At 39.6% G+C, this 22,218-nt stretch overlaps 1 protein-coding gene across 1 annotated transcript in view; it reads right to left on the bottom strand.

Annotated features, from left to right (window-relative positions):
- LOC136251460 (protein flightless-1 homolog) overlaps positions 1-22,218 on the bottom strand; it is a 46,969-nt gene that overhangs the window by 23,867 nt on the left and 884 nt on the right. The window contains exons 6-26 of the mRNA XM_066043911.1: positions 21,833-21,891; positions 21,762-21,783; positions 21,650-21,704; positions 21,400-21,484; positions 19,547-19,598; positions 19,413-19,494; positions 18,140-18,223; positions 18,027-18,085; positions 17,867-17,912; positions 17,756-17,811; positions 17,649-17,704; positions 15,866-15,947; positions 12,635-12,785; positions 12,484-12,584; positions 3,350-3,391; positions 3,008-3,051; positions 2,717-2,850; positions 579-625; positions 387-452; positions 263-337; positions 125-194 (exon numbers count right to left, since the gene is read on the bottom strand). Coding sequence (XP_065899983.1) covers positions 125-194; positions 263-337; positions 387-452; positions 579-625; positions 2,717-2,850; positions 3,008-3,051; positions 3,350-3,391; positions 12,484-12,584; positions 12,635-12,785; positions 15,866-15,947; positions 17,649-17,704; positions 17,756-17,811; positions 17,867-17,912; positions 18,027-18,085; positions 18,140-18,223; positions 19,413-19,494; positions 19,547-19,598; positions 21,400-21,484; positions 21,650-21,704; positions 21,762-21,783; positions 21,833-21,891 — 1,468 coding nt within the window. The remainder of the gene's footprint in view (positions 1-124; positions 195-262; positions 338-386; positions 453-578; positions 626-2,716; positions 2,851-3,007; positions 3,052-3,349; positions 3,392-12,483; positions 12,585-12,634; positions 12,786-15,865; positions 15,948-17,648; positions 17,705-17,755; positions 17,812-17,866; positions 17,913-18,026; positions 18,086-18,139; positions 18,224-19,412; positions 19,495-19,546; positions 19,599-21,399; positions 21,485-21,649; positions 21,705-21,761; positions 21,784-21,832; positions 21,892-22,218) is intronic.

The following is a 22,218-nucleotide window of genomic DNA, read 5'->3' as shown; positions in this document are numbered from 1 at the left end:
CTATAGTCTATAAGCTAGAGTAGCCACTTGCTAAAGTTGCTATGAGGTCAGAATTGGCCCAAACACAACCATGAGCAGGTACCAAGAAATACAAGGACTATGAATAATAGCCAGTACAACAAACCTTCAACATAAGTTAAATCATGGTCAAATAATTCTTCAAACTCTTCTGATTCACTGCTTTGCTCCTCTCGCTACAGGTTACCATAGTGACAACTGCTATATGACATGTGGCTTGCTAACAAGGATCACATGATCTCACCATAGTCCGAGAATCAGCACCCAACATGTTCCTAAGGTGTACAGCATGCATGGCAGCACATGCCATCTTATCCAGCTGTTTGTAATCTCATTTGTGAGCTATACTCTAATAAGTGCACACTCACTGAAGTATCCTGACCAATCCAATAGTGTATTCTCCAGTCAAGATTAGAAGACTCATCAAAGAATGTCTGTAAGATCACCAGTGTAAGAGCATATTGCTAATATACATACCACACACACACACACACACCACATAATACACTACGTGCACGCTACATTAACCATGTCACACTGCATCACGCATGCACACACACCTTTAACACAATGTAACAGTCCCCAATGTAGAACTTGCCATGAAGCACTGCAACAAAGGAAGATATGTAACCAAACAACACAACCATATCCCTACTGTGCATTTCCATTATGGTATCTTGAGCACAGTAGGGATATAACATTCTTATTGTTTTACTGCTATTTAATATCATGCACTACTCCAGCTTGTTTCAGTACTTTTTATTGATGTGCTATGGTCTCTACTCTAGTTGAAAATTCCAAACTTTTTGTGTACTTGTAAAATAAGAACAATTTTTGGGAAGTGCTGGAAGGAATAATCGGTAAATTTTAGGCTCAGAAATCACTGCTGTTAACTTTGTTCTGGTAGCATCTCACTTTGCGATATTGGAATAAATGTGTTGATTTCTTGTTACTATTGCTTAGACCGTGTACTGTACTGACCTTATTAGCGACATGATTGTACAGTGGATCCTCAGTTATTTGAACACCTTTGTCCTATATTCAGCCAAAAGTGTTCAACTAACTGAAGCTCATTTGATTTATATACAGAGCTTTGATTTACTCTAATAGAAAAGAAACGTGTGCCCCAGCTATCAATTACCATCTGAAAAGTAAGGTATCCATTACGCTTCGTTGTCAGCTATGTTCAACCTATTACACAGCATTTTGAATCAAGAACTGCTCAAAAAGCACCTCTACAATCAAAGTAGCCACTATGATAAATACGGATGATTTCCACTACGAAGGGAAGTCATCATGCACTACTGCCAAATCGACACCTTTCACTGTCAGCAAAGATGAATGGGACACAAAAGAGGACACTGGTAAGTCCATGAAGAATGCACTGTAGGTACTGCAGTATGCCAAAAGGCACGTGTCCGACTGAAGCAACGTCAAACAGTGAAAAAGTCAAGCCCGTAGCCTTAGCCGTTATCGAGTTACGCTTGCTGAAAGGCATCAGTCAGTTACTCAGTCAGTCACTAGAAAATTCTGTTCAATACAAAAATTTCATAGCTACTTGTTAAAAGCTTTCGGGTCCTTGTTTGGGCTTAGTTTTACCTAACCAATACTATGTCATCATTATCAGGGAAAAGTGAGGCTGGTTTTTGGGTGATGCTTTTTTCATGGGTAATGCCCAAACCTTTGTGGTCCCTACTATACAGTACTATTGTACTGTACGATATCTAACCTATTATTGCAATAAAAATCATTTTCTGCTTTTCACCTACCTAAACATTCACCTGTAGTCTTTTTTACTCACTACTTTTTAAAACTAGTTTAGCTATAGTGGCATTAAAAAAAAGTGTTCTACTTCTAACATCAGCCATCTAGCTATAAGTGCTATTTATACTTATTGTAGTATCTAGCCCATCTCAAAAAGTTGTTACGGCCAAGTTTATAGTGTTTAGCGAAAGATAATTATTATAGTGTAGCCTATATTTTTTATAAATACTTTAAAAACGTATTCAAGACTTGGTGGCATGCGCATATAAGCTACACAATGAGAGATAATGGGCAGTTCCATCCCTTCACTTTGCAGCAGATTTTTATAAGACAAAACAATGACTGCTCTTCTATTACAGTACATCAATCTTCCTACAAACGTAACATCAACAAGATCTCAAGGTTAACACATCCTTTCAGCTATTTCAGAGGAGATACGTCCCCTTCCACCATTTATTCCCGTCAACGCCCAATTGTTCTAAAATTATGCTTGTATACATCCTATAATTCTGGAATTATGCTCACAATATTGGAGACCTATTAAAATTATGCCAGCATAGTAGCCTATTTAACAATTCCATAATATCTGCATGTTGGGGGCTCAAAGTGACATACAAGGCCCACAGTAATACATAGGGCAAATTATGCAGTTTAAATAGTGTTAAAGTATGTCACATCACCCTGATTCTCCCAAGCCTGAATTGTCCATACTAGGTAGTTTTCTAACTAACTTGCTCTTATTTGTATCAGACCACTTGTTGATATACAATTGTGTTAGTAGAGATCAGGTGAATATGGTTGAGTGTTCTATTAGAGGGTTTTGTAATGCAAGTTAGTAGGAGCCTACGAGTGACTTTGTGGCAGCTTATGAGTACCCACTTTTAGTGATTGTTCTATTAGAGAACTTTCAAGGACGGTATTCTCTACAGCTTACCATCGTCCACAATTACTGGTAGAAAGTTTTCAATCTGCCATACACTGAGACCAGGTAGATGACCGGGCTTTTCCGGGAACAATGAAGTGTAGTCAAGATTAGGACGATTGAGCATTGCTGTCCATGGCTTAGGTCTGTAAGGGAAAATAAGTACAAGACCACTATATACACTTTTTAAATTTTAAACATGTGTCAGTAAATAATAGTTATGGGCAGAAATGGAAATTGCTCAGATCCAACTGTTATTCAGTAAACATGTTAGTACACACACTAGTAGAGATATTCACTCACTTTCCCAGTACAACTCCTATTTGCTCATCTTCACTGATCCCCTCCTAGAAGTAATAATCCCACCATGACACAAACCCCACCATAACACAAACCTCACCATAACACAAACCCCACCATGACACAAATCCACCATGACACAAACCCCACCATGACACAAACCCCATCATGACACAAACCCCACCATGACACAAACCTCACCATGACACAAACCTCACCATGACACAAACCACACCATGACACAAACCCCACCATGACACAAACCCCACCATGACACAAACCTCACCATGACACAAACCACACCATGACACAAACTCCACCATGACATGACACAAAGCTACTCACCATTCTCTGCTGGTGTTTATCATCTGCCACTTGAGCCAGACCCTAATAAATTGGAGCACACAACTCAGTACGCAGGACAGAGCACTTAGCTCAAACATTTAAAGTATACCAAATGCTTTAAAATTAAAAAAAACAACAACGCATTAAGCAAAATAACACCAAGTATAGCTGCAGGTATAGGTGACTACCCTTGCAATTGTTTCATTACTTAGGTCCCCAACAGAGCTCTATTTGATGGATTTGTTGCAAACTTGGACATTTAATCTATAATTCAGTCATGGGTATAACTAGACTATACAGCTGTATGTGTAGTGACCTCCCTTGTTTCCTTGTTTATGATCACCACTCAAATATAAAATTTCACTTGTTTGTTTACCTTTTTGTAACATAATTATTACTGGCAAACTCGTACATATAACAGTACTAAATACATCTGATCACATGTCCCAACTATAAGGTTAAGGGACATTCCATGTCAAATCACCGAGAAATTGTTGGGTCACCTCTCAGATTTCGATGAAACTTGGTGTGTTTGTAGTACCTATGGTGCTCATCACCCATACCAATTTTACACCACACATAGTTTCTGATTTATGACCACAAATATTTTGAATATTTCATGAAAAATTAGTCCATCTTGCATTACAAAATCAAATGTAGCTCACCACAGTATGGTCTATTGTTGGTAAAAGTTTTGTGGTGGGGCCACAATGGGTTCAATAGAATTAAATATGTTGTGGTATGTATTGGAATTTTGTAGTCTATTATTGCTATATGGGAGTGTACACCTCTAATAACCACTGCTGATAAGGTCATGCCAACTTTGTCTTACGCAATGAAGGTGTCCAAGTACAGTGCAACCTGTATTAGTGACCAATTGTGTTGAAAGACCACCTTTGTGCTGCAATTTATTTAGCTGTATAGTTTTCAAATGCAGCCAGCTTATATAGCTTGCAAAGGCAGTACAATGACCAGTTAATGACACCACGTCAGTTGTTCAATTGAGCATGCAGCAACATACCTGCTGCTTACTTTGGTATTGTAACAAAGAAGATTATTCGAGACAACAGGGACGATGCTTTCAACTCTCACGTACAATCCATGGTACCAGAAAACTACACTCTTCTGTGCCAATCTCAGATAGCAGAGTGGAAATAAAATTTTACTCGTAATCTGATGTTTTCAGGAAAGAGAGAGTTGCTCTAGCAAAGAATGAAGCTTCACCAGAATCAATTACTGGATTTGTCACTTGTTGACATGAAGAGAATCAGTGGTTAGCTTGTGTGCTTGAAGTTTGCAGTGACACTAGGGAAGTGAAGCTGACATTTCTGTATCCACACGGTCCATCAAACTCGTTCAAGTACCCAGAGCCCCAGAATATCCACACTATACCAATGGATGACATTATAACTCTTGTAGACCCAAGGACAAGAAGTGGTTGTGTGTACTCTGACAAAAATATATTTTGCTACCAAACAGCATCACACTGTATCACCACAGTAACAAACTTGTATTGCATGCCTTTGTTTATATATGCATACATTTATATTAACTTGCAGTTGAATCAAAGAGTCTTGTGTGTCTGTAAACCTAAATCAGCAGAATAGGCTTCAAGGTGTGCAATACTACATGGGATATCTACTATAATACCACAAACACCGCTAGCTACCTATCTCATAATCCCATAGAGACCCCACACTGAAACTTTTGCAACTAATAGGTGAATGTCTGACAAGTATCCACAAAATTCTAATCAGCACTTTTTGGTAGAGCAGAGGTCAAAGATTAGGAGCATGGTTAATTATCAACTTCATCAAATTAAGCTGTTAAATATTACCGAAGGAAAGCTTTTTCTTTGAGCTTTAAAGTGTGTAATTCATTTTCTAAACACTCAAGGTATGATGCTTTGAATGATCACAAGTACAGCAAAAACAGACATTGTGAGGTTGGTTTCTGGTTAAGAGCATTACTCTAATTGACTGGATCATTATACAATAATGTTCCAATAAATAATCAAAACCATTCTCAAGTTTAGCAATCAGTGACTAACATGAGATGGTAACACAATCAGAGCATTCAGTACGTAGTATGGTAGAATACCTCCACAAAAAAAAACAAAAAAAACAAAAAAAAAACACTGTGGGACAAAGAATCTAGGGAGAAATGTCTTCCTTTTCAAAGTGTATTATTGCAAGCAGGACTAAACTAGTTCAGAGGTTTCTTTCATTCAGACAGTCACTTAGAACAACATTTCCACCTACCTGTTCCTTCAGATGATTTGGGTACTTGGCTGTTCCCCTGTAAATTGCATTAGTACATGTTGTGTTTATTATTCCTTGCAAAAGACACTTCAATCACACTGTTCCAGCTTACCAGCTACATAGCAACTGTCAGCCTGTTTATACTAGCCATCTAGTTTGAACAATCTCGAATCAAAGGAATTTACCAAGTTAGTGTTAATGTGTACCATATTGAACTGCTGAAACAGACCTGCTAGGAATGTGGGCCTTGTTTGATCTAGTTTGCTCCACTTACCCAGCACAAACAGTTGTGACCCTGCAGTTTAATAAACAGAATAAAGATACGGAGAACCACAACTAAAATGGTGACAGTAATGATGAAATGAAGCAACACACCAGGGGAGGTAGGACATGACGTCACAATAATTGCGTGACGTTTGCGTACTGTACATTTTTAGCATAGGGTATAGGTCTAGTAAACTGTGAAGTTTAGTATTGTCAGAAATAGTAATTCACTAGTGTACCTGTACAAGTTTCATGTGATGAGCTTCATTGAGCTCCAGCGATTTTACAATGAACTTTGCAATAGAGCATTATTTAGAATAAAATCTGATCTTATTTTCAGGTACCTGTGTTATTGTTCGCTGTATTCTTAGTCACTAGTAGTAAATGCAATTGACTTTGGCATCTACAATGATGCAAGTAGCTAGTACATTAGTTTTTCATCATGCAATTATTATTGGAATTCAATTACATTACGCACAAATCGTATGCGTTATGACATCATGTCCTACCCCCCTGGCAACACACAGTGAAGAATTTAGGTGACAACATGGAAAGACAGCCTCAAGAACAACATATGGGCTCAGGTACATGTGCAAGTGAATAGTCAACCATCTCCATGGAACTGAGAGGTTGTTGTGTTAACACTGAGACTTTATCATGCCTGCAGGCCTGACAGTAATAAACAGCAGAAATCCTTCAACAATCTCTACTGTGATAAAAATTCTGATTGTAGTCTGATTGGAGCAGTCCCAGGTTTTGCAATACAAACACTGCTCAACAGTTGATCTGGATCAGATCATGAAGCGATCTCATCCAGAGTGATCATTAGTATAAACAGACTGTTATAACAGGTGACGTTCAGGTAGCGGCAGCCAAAGGCTTTACTTAGTGAGTGTGTGGATCACCAAAGGCTTTGCTTTATGAGTGTGTGTGTGTGTGTGTGTGTGTGTGTGTGTGTGTGTGTGTGTGTGTGTGTGTGTGTGTGTGTGTGTGTGTGTGTGTGTGTGTGTGTGTGTGTGTGTGTGTGTGTGTGTGTGAGAGTGAGAGAGAGGCAGCATAGCCAAGTGGTTATGGCATCGGCCTGGTACTCGAAAGGTCCCAGGTTCGACTCCCGGTTGAGCCACTTTGGTGTTGTAGTTGTTTCCTTGAGCAAGAAACTTTACTCCCATTGCTCCAGTCTACCCAGCTGTTTAATTGGGGACCTAGTGTCAACTGGGGAAGCAGCCTACTGTAACATCAACGGGTACCTGGTGTAAACTGGGGAAGGAAATGCCCAACTGTCCTTGTCTCGCTTAGTGGTGTTGGGGTCGTTGTGGAACTTTAGGTTCGGCGACTTCTCTCCATGAGACCTGGACAGTCCTCCTGCGGGTTACTAGCCCTGCCCCAGGAGGATTAGCCTACACAAGGCTCAAGTGCCTGAGTGGTGCACAGGCATCCCAGTGCTGGTTCACTGGGCAGCAATAGCTATGTTTTGCATGGCTGCCAGAGGCTTTGCTTTGCGTGCGTGTGATCAGACGATGCCCTGGGCAGTGCTTGCTTTTTACAGTGAGTACTGGCTAAAGCCGATATCGAGTTTGGGTCTTTGTGCACTGAGTTCAGGACATCTGATGATGTCACTTGGTTCATACTAATCTCGTGCCCCTGCTAAGGTTTTGCAAGCCTATCAGGGGGAACATCTCAAGTCTGCACTTAGAGCACAAACAGCTGTTTTCACAGCTAGTACCTGGAATGTTCACTCCATGGTGGATGTTACTGGTCCCATTGAGATTGCCGCCCAAAGACCTGGTGGGCAGAGAGGAGAGGATCGAAAGATTGACTTAATCGTCCATGAACTGGCTAGATATAATGTTTCAGTAGGAGCACTGCAAGAGACAAAGTGATTTGGAACTAAGGTTTATAGAGTTGCGGGTAGTGTGGTATTAACAGCAGGAAGGCCTGCCCCTGCAGAAGGAGATGTAGTTAGGAGAGGTGAAGGAGTGGCACTGGTGCTCAGAGGTTTGGCTATCACTGCTTGGAAAAGGGGTGGAAACCGGTGGACAGCATGGAGCTCACGATGTGTCTCTGCGTATCTGGACTTTTCTGGCACTACTGGTGTAATATCTTGCTGTGCTCCAACAAGGGCAGCACAACACGAGGAAAAAGAACATTTGTTTCAACAATTGGATTCTGTGCTGTCATCAGTGCCCATGGGGGAGAGCTACATCCTCCTTGGTGACTTCAATGTCCGTGTTGGATGATGTTCGTGGTCCCCATGGGAATGGAATAGACAATGATGCTGGGAGAGAATTGCTATCATTTTTGTCCTCTCGCCAAGCAACTGAACACCTAGTATGAGAAGAAAAACATTTATAAACAAACTTGGCAACATCCCAAGTCCAAACAACGGAGCTGCATTGATTATGTTGTGATGAGACAGGGAGACAGGAGGTTTTGTTTGGATGTAGTTGTGAGAAGAGCAGTGCTTGAAATAAGCAGACAAAAATGCTAGGACATAGCACCTAATTAAACTAAACTATTTTTGATCAGACATCTGTAAAACTTGTTCAGACATTGAATACTTTTACCATGAAAAATTATTATATTAAGTCTGATATAAATTTGTCTGAGTAAATTTTATACCAATTTTTGTTGGACCGGCATGATGTCCAACCAAAATAGAACATGTTCAGATATACACCAATTTTGGTCAGAAAATGTCAGATGTCTGACCACTATTTCAAGCACTGGAAGAGGAGCCTTATGTAACACTGATCACCATCTTGTGTGTGCACTACAGAAGGGTTACGGGAAGGTGTTATGAGAAAACAGCTTCCAGCAACTTGCAGATTTAATGTAGCAAAGTTTGCTGATAATGAAACTGATAGTGAGGGAAGAACAACAAAGGATTGGTATCTGCAAGGTGTGTTGGAGCAAGCCAGTGAGAGCTGGACAGCAGAAGGTCAGATAGAGAAGCAGTGGCAGTCTGTGCGTACTGCCATTGTTTCGACTTCAGCAGAGGTGCTAGAGACTTCAAGGCACTGCCAGCCTGACTGGTTTGCTGAGTCATTTGGGGGCTTAAGGCCATTACTAACAGCTAGGAATAATGCTTATTCTCACTGGTTGAACTAGGGCTCAGAGGGACCTTCATCATTTCTGGCAGTTAAGGGGTGAAGTCAGGCAAGCTGTGAGGAAAGCTAAGAATTCTTGGTTCCAGAAGACAGCAGAGGAGATTGAGAGGATAGATTTGGTGGCAAGCAGGTTTGGCAATGTATTACAGATATGCAATGTGGCAGAAGAGGGTTGCTCCCTTTACAGGTAGTGACTATTTATGATGAGGGAGGTGCTCCTTGTTTGGATGTTGAGGCACAACACCAACGTTGGACTCGTCACTTTGCTAAGGTATTGAATGTTGTTAGTCAATTTTCTGTAGATGAATTGGAGTTTGTGAGACAGAGGGATCAGGTAGAGTCTATTGGTGACCTACCTATCAGTGAGGATGTAGTGGCAGTTCTTGATAAGATGTAGAATGGCAAGGCAGCAGGAAGCTCTGGTATTCTGCCAGAGATGTTGAAGGTTGGATCACATGTAGCAGGATTTGTGAGCATGCTTACAGACCTTGTGCATGCAGCTTGGAAGAAACACAAGGTGCTGCAGGAGTGTGAAAATGCTATCCTTATCCCCATTCCTAAGAAGGGAAATCTACTTTGTGATAACTGGAGGGGTATAGCCTTAGTTGATGTAGTGGGAAAGTTAGTGGGAAGAATTGTGCAAGATCGTTTGCAGAGGCTTGCTGAGATGGAATTGCCTGAGTCTCAGTGTGGGTTCTGGCGAGGTCGTGGCTGTACTGACATGATGTTTATGGTACGTCAATTATCTGAAAAAGCTTTTGATCATAATACCAAACAGCTTTTTTATTGTGGACCTCCGGAAAGCTTACGATTCAGTTCCACGTGAGGCTGCTTTACAGAAGTTAGGTGTACCAGAGGCAATGATTGACTTGGTGAAATCCTTCCATAGTGGCATGAAGGCCAGGGTCAGAGTGGATGGAACACTGCTTGATGATTTTAATGTTTCTAATGGTCTCAGGCAAGGCTGTGTGATGGTCCTGTTTAACCTTTATGCCAGCATTGTTTCAGAGAGATGGCTTTAGGGTGGAAGAATTGGAAGGTGTGGGTATACGCTTCTGTTGCACAAGTTTGACCAGAAGTTATTTCGTAGGGCTACTAGGAATGCTCAGGAAGTACAGTTGTACAAGGGAGAGTTTGCTGATGATGTGATGTTGTTGGTGTGCTCAAGGTAGGCTGCAGTTGCTGCTACCCAAGCTTATGTTGATGTTGCTAGCTCACTTGGACTGACAGTGAGCTTTAGCAAAACTAAGTTCTTGGTGACTGGGTGTGATGGAAGACAGGATGCCACTTGTGATAGATGGCAACAATATTGAATGTGTTAGTGAGTTCCCTTACCTTGGCTCATTGATTGCTGCCAGCGGAAGGCTGGACGTTGAGGTTGAGAAGAGAATTGCAAGTGCTTTAGAGGCTATTGGAGCACTTCAACATGCTGTTTTTGATAACTCCCAGCTATCCACAGTGACGAAGAGACATGTGTATGGAGCTTGTGTATTGTCTGTTCTGCTTTATGGTAGTGAGTGCTGGGTATCACTTAAGAAAAATCTAAATAAGTTAGATTGTTTCCATCACAGATGTCTTAAAACTGTATTAAAATTTCCAGCACAAAGCAATGAGAGGAACGCATTACATCTGTAGGTTGTGAGAGAACAGTGGGATGATATGGAACCATGGAGACTAAGCTAGAACACTGGCGCCTGGAGTGGCTTGGGCATTTGTCTAGAATGCCAGATTATTGCTTTCAGAAGATTTGTCTCTTTGGATGGTCGTCTCATTCCGTTTTGTGGACCAAGGAAGCGGTGGAGAGATTTTGCAAAAAGTGATTTGAAGAATGTGGGCATAAGTGATGGTTATTGGTATTGTCATGCTCAGGAGAGGGAAAAGTGGAGATCTATTTGTAGCCAAAGTGTGGAGCTGCCCAGTCAACCAGTAAAGAACATAGTATGCCATATGTGTAGGAGCTTCCGAAGAGAATGTGACAAAGCACGTCATAAATGTACTGTGGAGAGATCTAAACCAATCCAGGAGCAGGTTGGTGCTGTGCAGTATCAACTCTGTGATCAATGGTTCAAGAGTAGGGGAGGTTTGGCAGTGTACAGATGTAGGGAGCAATAAATGGACCAGCAGTCAACCCACAGGTGCCAATAGTATGTGGAGTTTGTGGAAGACAGTTCAAGAAATCTGGAGATTTAAAGCGTCATAAATGCAATGAACCCCAGTCTGATGCAGTGCAGTGTTCAACTTGTCAACGTTGGTTCAAGAACACTAGGGACCTTACCATACACCAGAGAGCGAAACACCAGGTGTGACATCTTCGTTTTTGCCCCTTCAATTGGAGAGAGACGTGACCCGCATGGGTAGTCTACAACAGGGGTGTATGTGTGTGTGTGTGTGTGTGTGTGTGCGTGTGTGTTGATGAGGCAAACTGGTTGTAGAGTGGTGCAAGATATGTGAAAGTGGTTTTTTGTAAGTAGTATGTAGATTTTATTGTAGTGGATGCCAGCACAGTTTTAGTAGATCCCAGGATAGCAGCGTTAGATTACATCATGCAGCAAGCAATGTGAGTGTTTAAGGTTCCTCTTCTCATTGTCAAAGAACGTTCCGAAGACCCCAGGATATGGTAAGGCATAAGTGCTCTAGCACTAGAAGGCTATGAAGATTTATTAACCCAGTCTGCTGTGAGGCATAAAAGAAACACATCCATATAAACTGTTATTGGTCTAAGGCCTCACCACTAATGATAAAAGTGCTTCATGCTGGGAATGCATTTCAAAATGAAGAGTTTCATTGGGATTTTGGTATAAGCTAGAGTTGCCATACATAGCAAAGTTAAATAAACCTAATGTAAACAATTTAATTGTTACACCATGTTTTGATACATAGGTAACCATAACAACAATCATTAGCTCCTTTAAGTATGTTATGTTGTACAATTATTTCTCTTTGATCTCACAATAGAACACTTTCACAGAATTGTTGCCTTTCAGTGACTTCTTAATGAGGAAAGTATAAGGAACAAGTTTTACTGGATTGTAGAAACCTGCTGAACTAGAAATAGTATGATGCAATATCATGATGCAATCAGTGTGGTTTAGCAAGGAGGTGTGATAAACAGGAACCAAGTTGTCATTGAAAATGAAACACTTCCTCATAGTTACATTATGGACATGCAAGCACACCCACATGATCATACCCTAACACACCCACATGATCATACCCTAACACACCCACATGATCATACCCTAACACACCCACATGATCATACCCTAACACAACCACATGATCATACCCTAACACAACCACATGATCATACCCTAACACACCCACATGATCACACCCTAACACACCCACATGATCATACCCTAACACAACCACATGATCATACCCTAACACACCCACATGATCATACCCTAACACACCCACATGATCATACCCTAACACAACCACATGATCATACCGTAACACACCCGCATGATCATACCCTAACACAACCAAATGATCATACCTTGAGCACTTTCTTAGCAGAACTTTCATCACGTCTAGTCATCGAGTTTCCACGGAGTCTAGCCATTTTAATAACTCGCTCTTTTCTCCGTGAAAAAGAAGCTAAAACAACACCTTATTGATCATACTAAAAGCCACAATCAAAAGCTCACTTGGCAGAAGTGTGCTCTGAGAGACGACAGCTCCTTCCTTCAGTTTAATGGGATCAAAGTCAATATTGTACAACTCTGTTCCAGATCCTGTGAGTTGTTCAGTTGGTTTTGGGGGCATCCCTAGCTCAGGGTTATCCCTCGTATCCAATACCTATACAGCAGCAGGCACTGTGACTTTCATTCTGATCACAAAACACAAGACATATAATCAGCAGAGGTACCTCATGATGATGTGTGAATACAATGGAACCTGTTAATGTGGACACTTGAGGACACCTACATAAGCCAGACAGTTAGTTAAGATCCCAAATTATCCCTTAGTACATAAACTGACCTGGAAAATCAGGACCCCTTGGTAATGAGGACCCCTTGGTAATGAGGACACCTTGGTAATGAGGACCCCTTGGTAATGAGGACACCTTGGTAATGAGGACCCCTTGGTAATGAGGACCCCTTGGTAATGAGGACACCTTGGTAATGAGGATCCCTTGGTAATGAGGACACCTTGGTAATGAGGACACCTTGGTAATGAGGACACCTTGGTAATGAGGACACCTTGGTAATGAGGACACCTTGGTAATGAGGACACCTTGGTAATGAGGACCCCTTGGTAATGAGGACACCTTGGTAATGAGGACACCTTGGTAATGAGGACCCCTTGGTAATGAGGACGCCTTGGTAATGAGGACCCCTTGGTATTGAGGACGCCTTGGTAATGAGGACACCTTGGTAATGAGGACACCTTGGTAATGAGGACGCCTTGGTAATGAGGACGCCTTGGTAATGAGGACGCCTTGGTAATGAGGACGCCTTGGTAATGAGGACGCCTTGGTAATGAGGACGCCTTGGTAATGAGGACGCCTTGGTAGCTGGAAATTGTCAAGGGATGCAACTTTCGCAAATAATACAAGTAAACGATAGCTTCGTGAAACTACAATCATGAACTGTTTGAGGTTACATCTAGCTATTATCCAATAGTGTGCTCGTGAACGTTTCTACACTTTATAAATGAAAAATTTGAAATAATATTTTACAGTTTCTCGAATATTTCTTGCTATAAGGTACGTATATGACTTCTATCATGACACACTTGTAAATCTTCATATGCTCTAATAACTGAGAACCAGTTGTACAGGGCTAAAAGATTCCATTTAGGTTTTTCCATTATCACACTATTTACAGCCAACTCTGTTAGTCACAAAATTCACTACTAGCCATAGTGTGATACATGCTGGATGATGGCAAGCTTGCAGTAGCACATAGTTTATACATATCATATGACCAACCTCAAGGATTCATGTGCTCTAATATATTAGAATACACATGAAGCAATTGTAGCAATATTTGGAAAAGAGTAACAAAGGATTTCTTCACTACTTTGTTAGCTCAACTAAGTTATTTGCTACTGGAAACTTAGTTAGAGGTTGTTTAATAAAAGTGGTGAGTGTCTACTGGTGGTGTCTGTACCTTTGTATTACTGATACCGAACCAACACTGATACCACTGGTATTGGCATTGACACTGATACTGGTATCGGTCCACCTTTACTTTTGATTCACTGAAAAAATCGTGTCAAGCATTTTGATTAAAAAGATTTTGAAATACTTATAGCGAGTCAAGCAGTGCTACATAGGTGTAATGTATTTCATAATACACCTTGGCAGTATTGGTTATAAGCATAACCAAGCCCAAAAGTGCCTTTAGCATGACCTGAAATGCGTTGTTACAAAATATTATCTTAAAAATTATTTATTGGAATTTTCTACTGACTGACTGACTGACTAATTAACTAATTCCTTCACACAAGCACTACCCAATAACAGCTACGTAAGGATACAGGAATTATTTTTCCACTGCTCCTACAATAAGCCTGGTGTCATTCCTTCCATTCTAACATGGTGTGCGTGGGTTTACCAGTCACAATAACGTAAACAAACAAGTACAAGGAAAAATTAAGTTTGATTAGGGATCATAGAAAAAAAGATAGTGAAGCAAAGGAGGTCACCTACACCTGAAAAATATACTAGTGGACATTTAATCCCTAATTCAGTCGTGGATTAGGGACTAGTATATCTTCAGGTATAAGGTAACCTCCCCTTTTTCCTATGATTCCTAATCGAACATAAAATTCTTATGCTTGTATTGGGTAAAGTGGTTGTTTGAATAGCACTTCCTTAGCAATGCATAGCAACATAATTAGAAATAACTCACCAATTATGAAATACACAAATTAGTGCATTATTACATGTAATATTTACATTGCTTAGCACAACATCAACTTGTTTTAGCTAATAGGTTTTGTGTTTTGCTTTGATCAAGTTATCGCAATTTAGAATTTCACAATTCACAATAATTCTCCATGTATTGCACTGCTAAGCAAGCACTATATATTCAAACAAACTACTTTTTAAACAACATATCGTAAAAGTATCTGTTTTTAGCATGTTTTTTTTTTGCACATTCACTTGACAAAACCTCCATTCATTTTCGTTCATGCATGAAGTGGACACACCTCCTTTCAAGTCAAAGAGATACCCTTTTTCTAGTAGTCTACGAGGCTTGTTAAGGTGCTAGCCTACGAGGCTTGTTAAGGTGCTAGCCTACGAGGCTTGTTAAGGTGCTAGCCTACGAGGCTTGTTAAGGTGCTTTTTGGTTGTTAAATACCTGAAAATCTCAATGGGTAGGTATGTAGAGTTGTTATACGTGTATTGTAAACTGAGAAATGAAACCACTTTAGAGCTAAAGTTTATCTGTGCAGAAAGAAGTATAATACAAGCACTATTTGTTTCTCACATACTGGCTGTTTGTACGGATTTGCTCAATGGATAAACATTATTGATAGCAACAATTCTGGAAGACGATACTGTTCCAACCATGGCTTTAGAAATTCTTCAGGATTTCAAATGCATTGAGTAAAATCCATTAGGGGAAAATTTTTCACAAACAATGCTGTGAATTTCCTTCTCAAACCGCTATAGGGTATTCCCCAATCCCAACCACAACCAAGTATTGTCAAGATGAGCTGATTCAAGTACCTAGCACAACACAAATATATTTCTTCACGACAATCAGTCTCTCAATCTAACATAAGGGTAACAATGTTGTTGTTAAGTTTGAAATTCATTTTTGAAAACATGTGATTATTTCATCAAAGAGTAAATAATGATATACTCTTGTTTCATCTAACAGCATTATAGTAAACCATGCACAACAACTATATCCCATCGTTACCTCTAAGTTCAAGAAGTATAATCCTTCTGGTAGTGTTAGTAAATTATTAGTTGTTAATATTAATTTCTTAAGGCGGTAACATCTGTAACAAAGAAAACCAGAGCATGAAATTGTACAACAATAGCAAAACACATAAAAGACCACCCAGGACAACTTGATAATCAGGACACCTTGATAATCAGGACACCTCACTAACAAGGACAACTTGATAATCAGGACACCTCACTAACAAGGACACCTTGATAATCAGGACACCTCACTAACAAGGACAACTTGATAATCAGGACACCTCACTAACAAGGACACCTTGATAATCAGGACACCTCAACAATACAAGGTATTTTGGACCCTCACAGCACTGAGGGTGTCTAGTGCGGCTGTGCAAATTTGTTGTTACCACTTTAACTGCTGCAGACTTCATTCATCAAAACAAGGTGTCATTAGGGTTGATGAGTTTAACAAATAAAACGTGTGGATTGTTCCGCAAGTGCTTTGTTCAAAAGTTATGATGATTATGATTATGATTAAAGTACCTGGTAAAAGCAGAGCCTGTATACCAGAAGACCTTATAAAGGCCTAAGATGTTTATATTAACTTCACTAAGTATGTTTGAAAAGTAGGAGAAAGAAGAAAACCATGACTGGACCTGGGCAGCCTCGAACTTGCAGCCATCTGATTAACGCTCGAACGCTTACAGGAGTCTGCCAGACGGTCAAGATTTTTACGGTGATATTTGCTGTTTGTCTTGGCCTTCCTCACTTCTTGATGAACTCTTGATGTTAGCAATGAATTCTTCTCAACCATAGTACATCTAGTGATACTCCACTGGTTCAGACAAGGGATCGACAAACTCGACAAAACCAGGGACAAGATTTCAAGATCATAATTATCATTAACTAGTCCACATTTTACCAGTGATCAACAATTCAGGCTAGGCTTCTTGCAGGTCCCTCAGATTTAGACAAGCATTCATGGAAAATGTGGTCAGGCTAATCCCTACTGGGGCTACAGTTCATGTGATGTCCACACACAAATTACCATGCTATTCGCTGCTGCTTGTTTTCTACTACTGTAAGTTTTAAAAAAATTACATTTTTATACCTGGTTTATGTGCTAATTAATCGAGGTGATAATTGTAGCCCTGCTATAAAAACAGGACAAAGCAGCTGATCTGTGTGTTGTCACCTGGCACTATGTATCATTAATGTTGTCACCAATAATCATATTGGTTATTGGGGAAACCATATATCGGCTGTGCTTTTTGTATATCGGTATCGGATCAGCACCAAAATGAAAAAAGCTGCAGATACAGATATGTGTAAATACACGCTCATGTGCACCAACTGATGTCTACAAACACATTGAGTTGCATTTTCCTACATTACAACATTGTTATTACTGCTTCAGTGCACTGTCAGCTGTTGTAGCAATACTACCACTCTCAACGCACTAAATTGGTCCTTCACAATCAAATTTCTTGTAAAAATTGCTAGATGATCCATAGTGTTGCACTGATATGAGACTTTGTCGATATTCCGATAACCGATGTTGCATAATATTTTCAAGCCGATTAAATGTAGCCGATCCGATATAGCACATGTCTATTTTGTACATCATAAATTCATTTAACTTCCCCTGAGGGTTTTGCTAAATAGTGCTTCATTAGTGTTTGTATCTAATAATGAAGTACTAGAAGGACTTTATAAAGCTAGACCAGATGTTTTTCATGGCATGGTTCCGGATATGTCCTCCCAACCAAATCAGGCAAGATTGGAGTGCTTACCTACAAATTCCCTCTGGAATACATTTCAGTTGATTTCTAGCTGCAACAAAGTGTTCCTATCGGTACAATCTGTAACTACTCAAAGGGAAATTTGATGTGTGGCTCACCAGATCTTGCAGTTTTCCTATTTGTGGTGGGATTCCTTCAAATGTTAAATTATTGTCTACAACGTATAAACAGTAGATGAATAATTACTAGATCAACCACTCACTACTTACCACTCAGAAACAGTCTTTTTAATTTTGTGCATTTGCAGATTTGAGTCTATGAGCAAAGAAACAGATAGCAACATAATTTACACGAAATACAGAGAAATACAATAATTTCAGCAGAAGAATTATTCTCGTATGGGTAGAAGTACTATACACACAAACTTACAGGAATAGATGTTAGCTGGTTATTGGAGACATTTAATGTTACCAACAGTGACCATGACTCTATTGAGTGACAAGTTTGATCATATGTTGCACCATGGTAACACATCAACTAACCAATCAGAGTAGAGAGCTCCTTGATGGAGTTGTGGCTCACGTTAACACGTTGAAGACTCTCGAGAAGATACAGTGAGTCAGGAACTGCATGAAAACAATAGAACCATATGGTTTATTTAATAGTCACTAAAATTATGAGCATTCTTCAAGCTAAACTCTTCTGGAAAAATACAAGCTACCTGGCCTTATAGTGAACTTCAATGGCATTTTGTGACCAAATTTTTAATAATTGTTGATCTATGTACGTACCCCTGTACATACTCACCAGTGAAGTTCACTGAATGGATAGCCACACCAATATTCTACACATCTGCACTACAGCTATGCCACTGATTTGCTCTGGCTGCATTTCATGAGTGGATTTCTAGAGACAGCCTCTGGCACAGTGAAATGTCACTGGCCACGAGACTAAAAGTTGCCCAGATGTCTGCTATGTAAATTTCTTTTATTTTTAGGGGAACAGGTGGTCTTGAGAGCCCGGTATTACAGCTGGAGACACCATATAACCTACTTGGTTTTTTTCTGTTCATACATCATTTTGCCCACCCACCACCCCACCACTCATGGCGACATGCTTGTGTTGCAGATAAAAGGTATTCACAATCATGGTTATATCAAATCATAGTTTTTGACCTCCCCAAGCTATACTGGAGTGATATGTTTAAGGTCGCGTATCTCATAATCTATTGATGATAGTTTTTCCAAATTAGGTCACATTTAGAGCTGGCAGTTTCAATAGGAAGGCAAAAATAGTTTGAACACTAGTAATTGATTACAGTAAACAGTAGCTTTATGCTACAAACATTGTGTTTATAAAGTACCACAACGTTGGTAATATTAAAACACTCTCCCTCGTGTCTAGATGTGTCTGTAGCATTCTCTATACAAACTTGTACATGTCTAGTACCCTCTGTAGGTGGCCATTAAGAGTAACAACATCTCAGTAGTGTATAGAGTGACAATAGTAGGAGTAGTACAGGGGACAGGTGAGGTGCATACTCCGTGTTAGTTGATACTGTGTCAACAATCTGGGTATTATTCCTGAACTAAGAATTCCTTCCCTCCACAGCAAGAACCCAGTGATGTTACAGCTGGTGGGCTAGTTGACACCAGATCACTAGGTAGTGTTAGTAAAGTTTCTTGCTCAAGGAAACAACTGGGAACAACCAAGCATCAATCCTGGAATCTTTCGATTCCTAGGGTCAATGCTCTAAGAATCACTTGGCCATGTTGTATAGCTCACTCACACACACCCACACAATACACCACTTACCCCTGGTCAGTTCATTATGGGCAAAATTAACGTCACTCAAGCTTTGAAGCCTTTCCAAATTTGGAGTGTATGAGGAGAGCACCTAGTAAGGAACACATTTCATTTAAAGCACACCCCTATAGTTATGAACTAACGCCTGTATTAGACAAGTCCAGTGTAGTCAATGATGTAAGTTTCTCCAACATTCTGAAATGACACAAACAAGGGTAATAATATCTATTCATCAACATAATAATATTGAGTCTTTCAATTCACATGAGCAGATCCACACAAATAGCTTGAAGCTTCGTTTGGTTTCACTTTATTCAGATGCTGCTTTACCCCTCCAAACCAAAGTGTAGGAGCCTGTACTGCAGTGTTCACCTTATAAACATCAATTATATTACTGACACAACATTAGTAACAATAAGCTTCAGAGGGTGTATTTGTACATTCGTTCCAGCATATGTATTAACCCCAAACATAATTACAATGGAACGTCTCTACAAATACACTTATGGCTAATGCAGCAATGAAGAGGTGGTTTTCTCTTTCAAAGGTAACAGTATATGAATAGTTAAGAGTTTGTTAACATGCAGGTGGTTACATTAGACAGGTCATTTTGTACACATTTGGGGATTTTGGCCGGTTTAGACAGGTGACCTTGTACAGTTTACAAGTACAGTTTACAAGTAGTATTTAGTATCAGCCAATTACTACTGTGGCCAGATCTGCAAGAGCCACACATTTGCACATTTTTCAAAATCAATTTTTATTACATTTCCTTGATCTAAACAGCCAACAAAGTTTCAGCCATTAAAGCCAAGAGGTTTAGAAGTTATAGCACTACAGAGTGGAAACAACAGCAAGATCAATAATAGTACAGTGATAATACAAAAATAAACTACAAATGCTTACAATTTACGAACGCAGTTTTATAGTCAAGCTGTGCGATTATCTAGATATCGGTAGACATCGAGATAAGGATGAAAGATTTATTTATCTAGTAATCTTCCATAAATTACTTGTATACTGAAGAATATCTTATGGTGTAGACACCTCCAACTCTCCCACCACTTGGATAGTGTTAAAACTATTTCTTTATACTCTTCAAATTGTAATTTGATCACTTCACTGGTTATATTATTGGCAATTAAGTATGCATTTGTATTAAATAATTGAGATAAGTTCAAAAGGAAATATTGAGAATCGCTATTGCACACCTGTATGGAGACGTAATTTACACTACCAGGTCCCTTGCATACATGCAAGTCAGGTCCTTCCTAAAACCAGTGCAAGACATGAGAGAGTGAACCACACGTCCAACGTGAGGTAAACTAAAATATTCCTCCTTGGGACCACTGACACAAAACAAAGATTATCAAACTCCTCTTGGGAATGCAGGCTACACTTTTCTTCATTGTGAAATAAGTTCTCAAAAATAATTTTTTTTATAATTCGTACCATTTGTGTTTAATGCATTCTAATGTGAAATGCCTGTGTACTGAACATGTGGCAGATAAGGTCACATATGATGCCCACATAATTGAAAAAGAACTATTAGGTAATCTAATACTACATTCTAGGAGTAAATATCACCCAACACAAACTATCAGTAATCACTGATACTCAAATAAATCTGAAGAGGAGCTTGGTCATGTGTCAGAGATGTGTACACAAATGTGCTAGTAAACACGGTGTGGTCTAGTTCAGTAGTAAATTAATGTTGTCATCCTCATCACTTGGTAACAAGCTAGGAGTTGTTAAAATAGCTAAGAGGAAGCCACGATACACTGATACATACTGGTGCACATGAACATCACTTCCCTCAATTAAAAGCCATGTGTGCCTAACATGTTTAAGAACAGTGACCAGAGGCCATAGCAAACACAAAGGACTGTTTTCAATTTTGAGACAATACCACTGCAACACACACACACACCTTTCAACATATTTAATAACACTTCAAGTTCTAAGAACAAATAGCAATACATACAGGTCATCTCACTTGAACTGGTAATGGTTTAGTGGGTTGTTTGCAAGATTTAGAACTTGCAAATGGCTGAGACGTCTGATTTGCGGTGGCAAAGATTCTGTAAAGTGTGCATCATGTATAGTATAATACAAAAAAAAAAAAAAACCACAAACATTTACGTTGTGAGCTCACAAAAGTTTCATAATTATACATTGTGGGACAAATGAAAACTTTAAACAAAACTTTGCCCACGTGAATGTGAACGGTTCTGTACTCCACTTACGCAGTTGGTTGTTGCTAAGGTTCAGTGATTGAATGTCCGAACAATGTACAAATACCTAAAAAACACAGTAGTACACCTTCTCCAATAATGAGAAGGAAAACAAATCACTTACGGCCCCTGGTATATTGGAGATCCTATATAGCAAGAAGATTAAAGTGTGCTCAGAGTATGCTCTCTGCTAACCTGTTGTGACTTAATGCTAACACTAGAACGCCTTTAGCATGTAACAGTTCATCTGGAATCTGTGGGGAAATAGTGATACACACAAAAGCACATGTACCCATACGCACACAACTAGCTGACACATTTTAGGTTTCCCTGAAAAGGGTCTGGTCTATCTAGTATTAAAGTACTTGTGCATGTGTGGCTTGTGTTAATAAAAAGATCACGAATATTGAAGAATCTGATCATGATAGTGAAGCATTGGTGATTTCAATAACTTACTTTCTACCCTTGTGTTTATGCCATAGAGACAATATTTCAAGGGAAGGCGCCTATTAGACGGATTTTAAAAATAAAACCGACCCACCATGATGCTATACAAGTTCATACCACTCATGTCATGCATC

The sequence above is a fragment of the Dysidea avara genome, chromosome 3, assembly GCF_963678975.1.
Source record: "Dysidea avara chromosome 3, odDysAvar1.4, whole genome shotgun sequence".
NCBI classification, from domain to species: domain Eukaryota; kingdom Metazoa; phylum Porifera; class Demospongiae; order Dictyoceratida; family Dysideidae; genus Dysidea; species Dysidea avara.
This window is presented reverse-complemented; position numbering and strand designations above follow the sequence as displayed.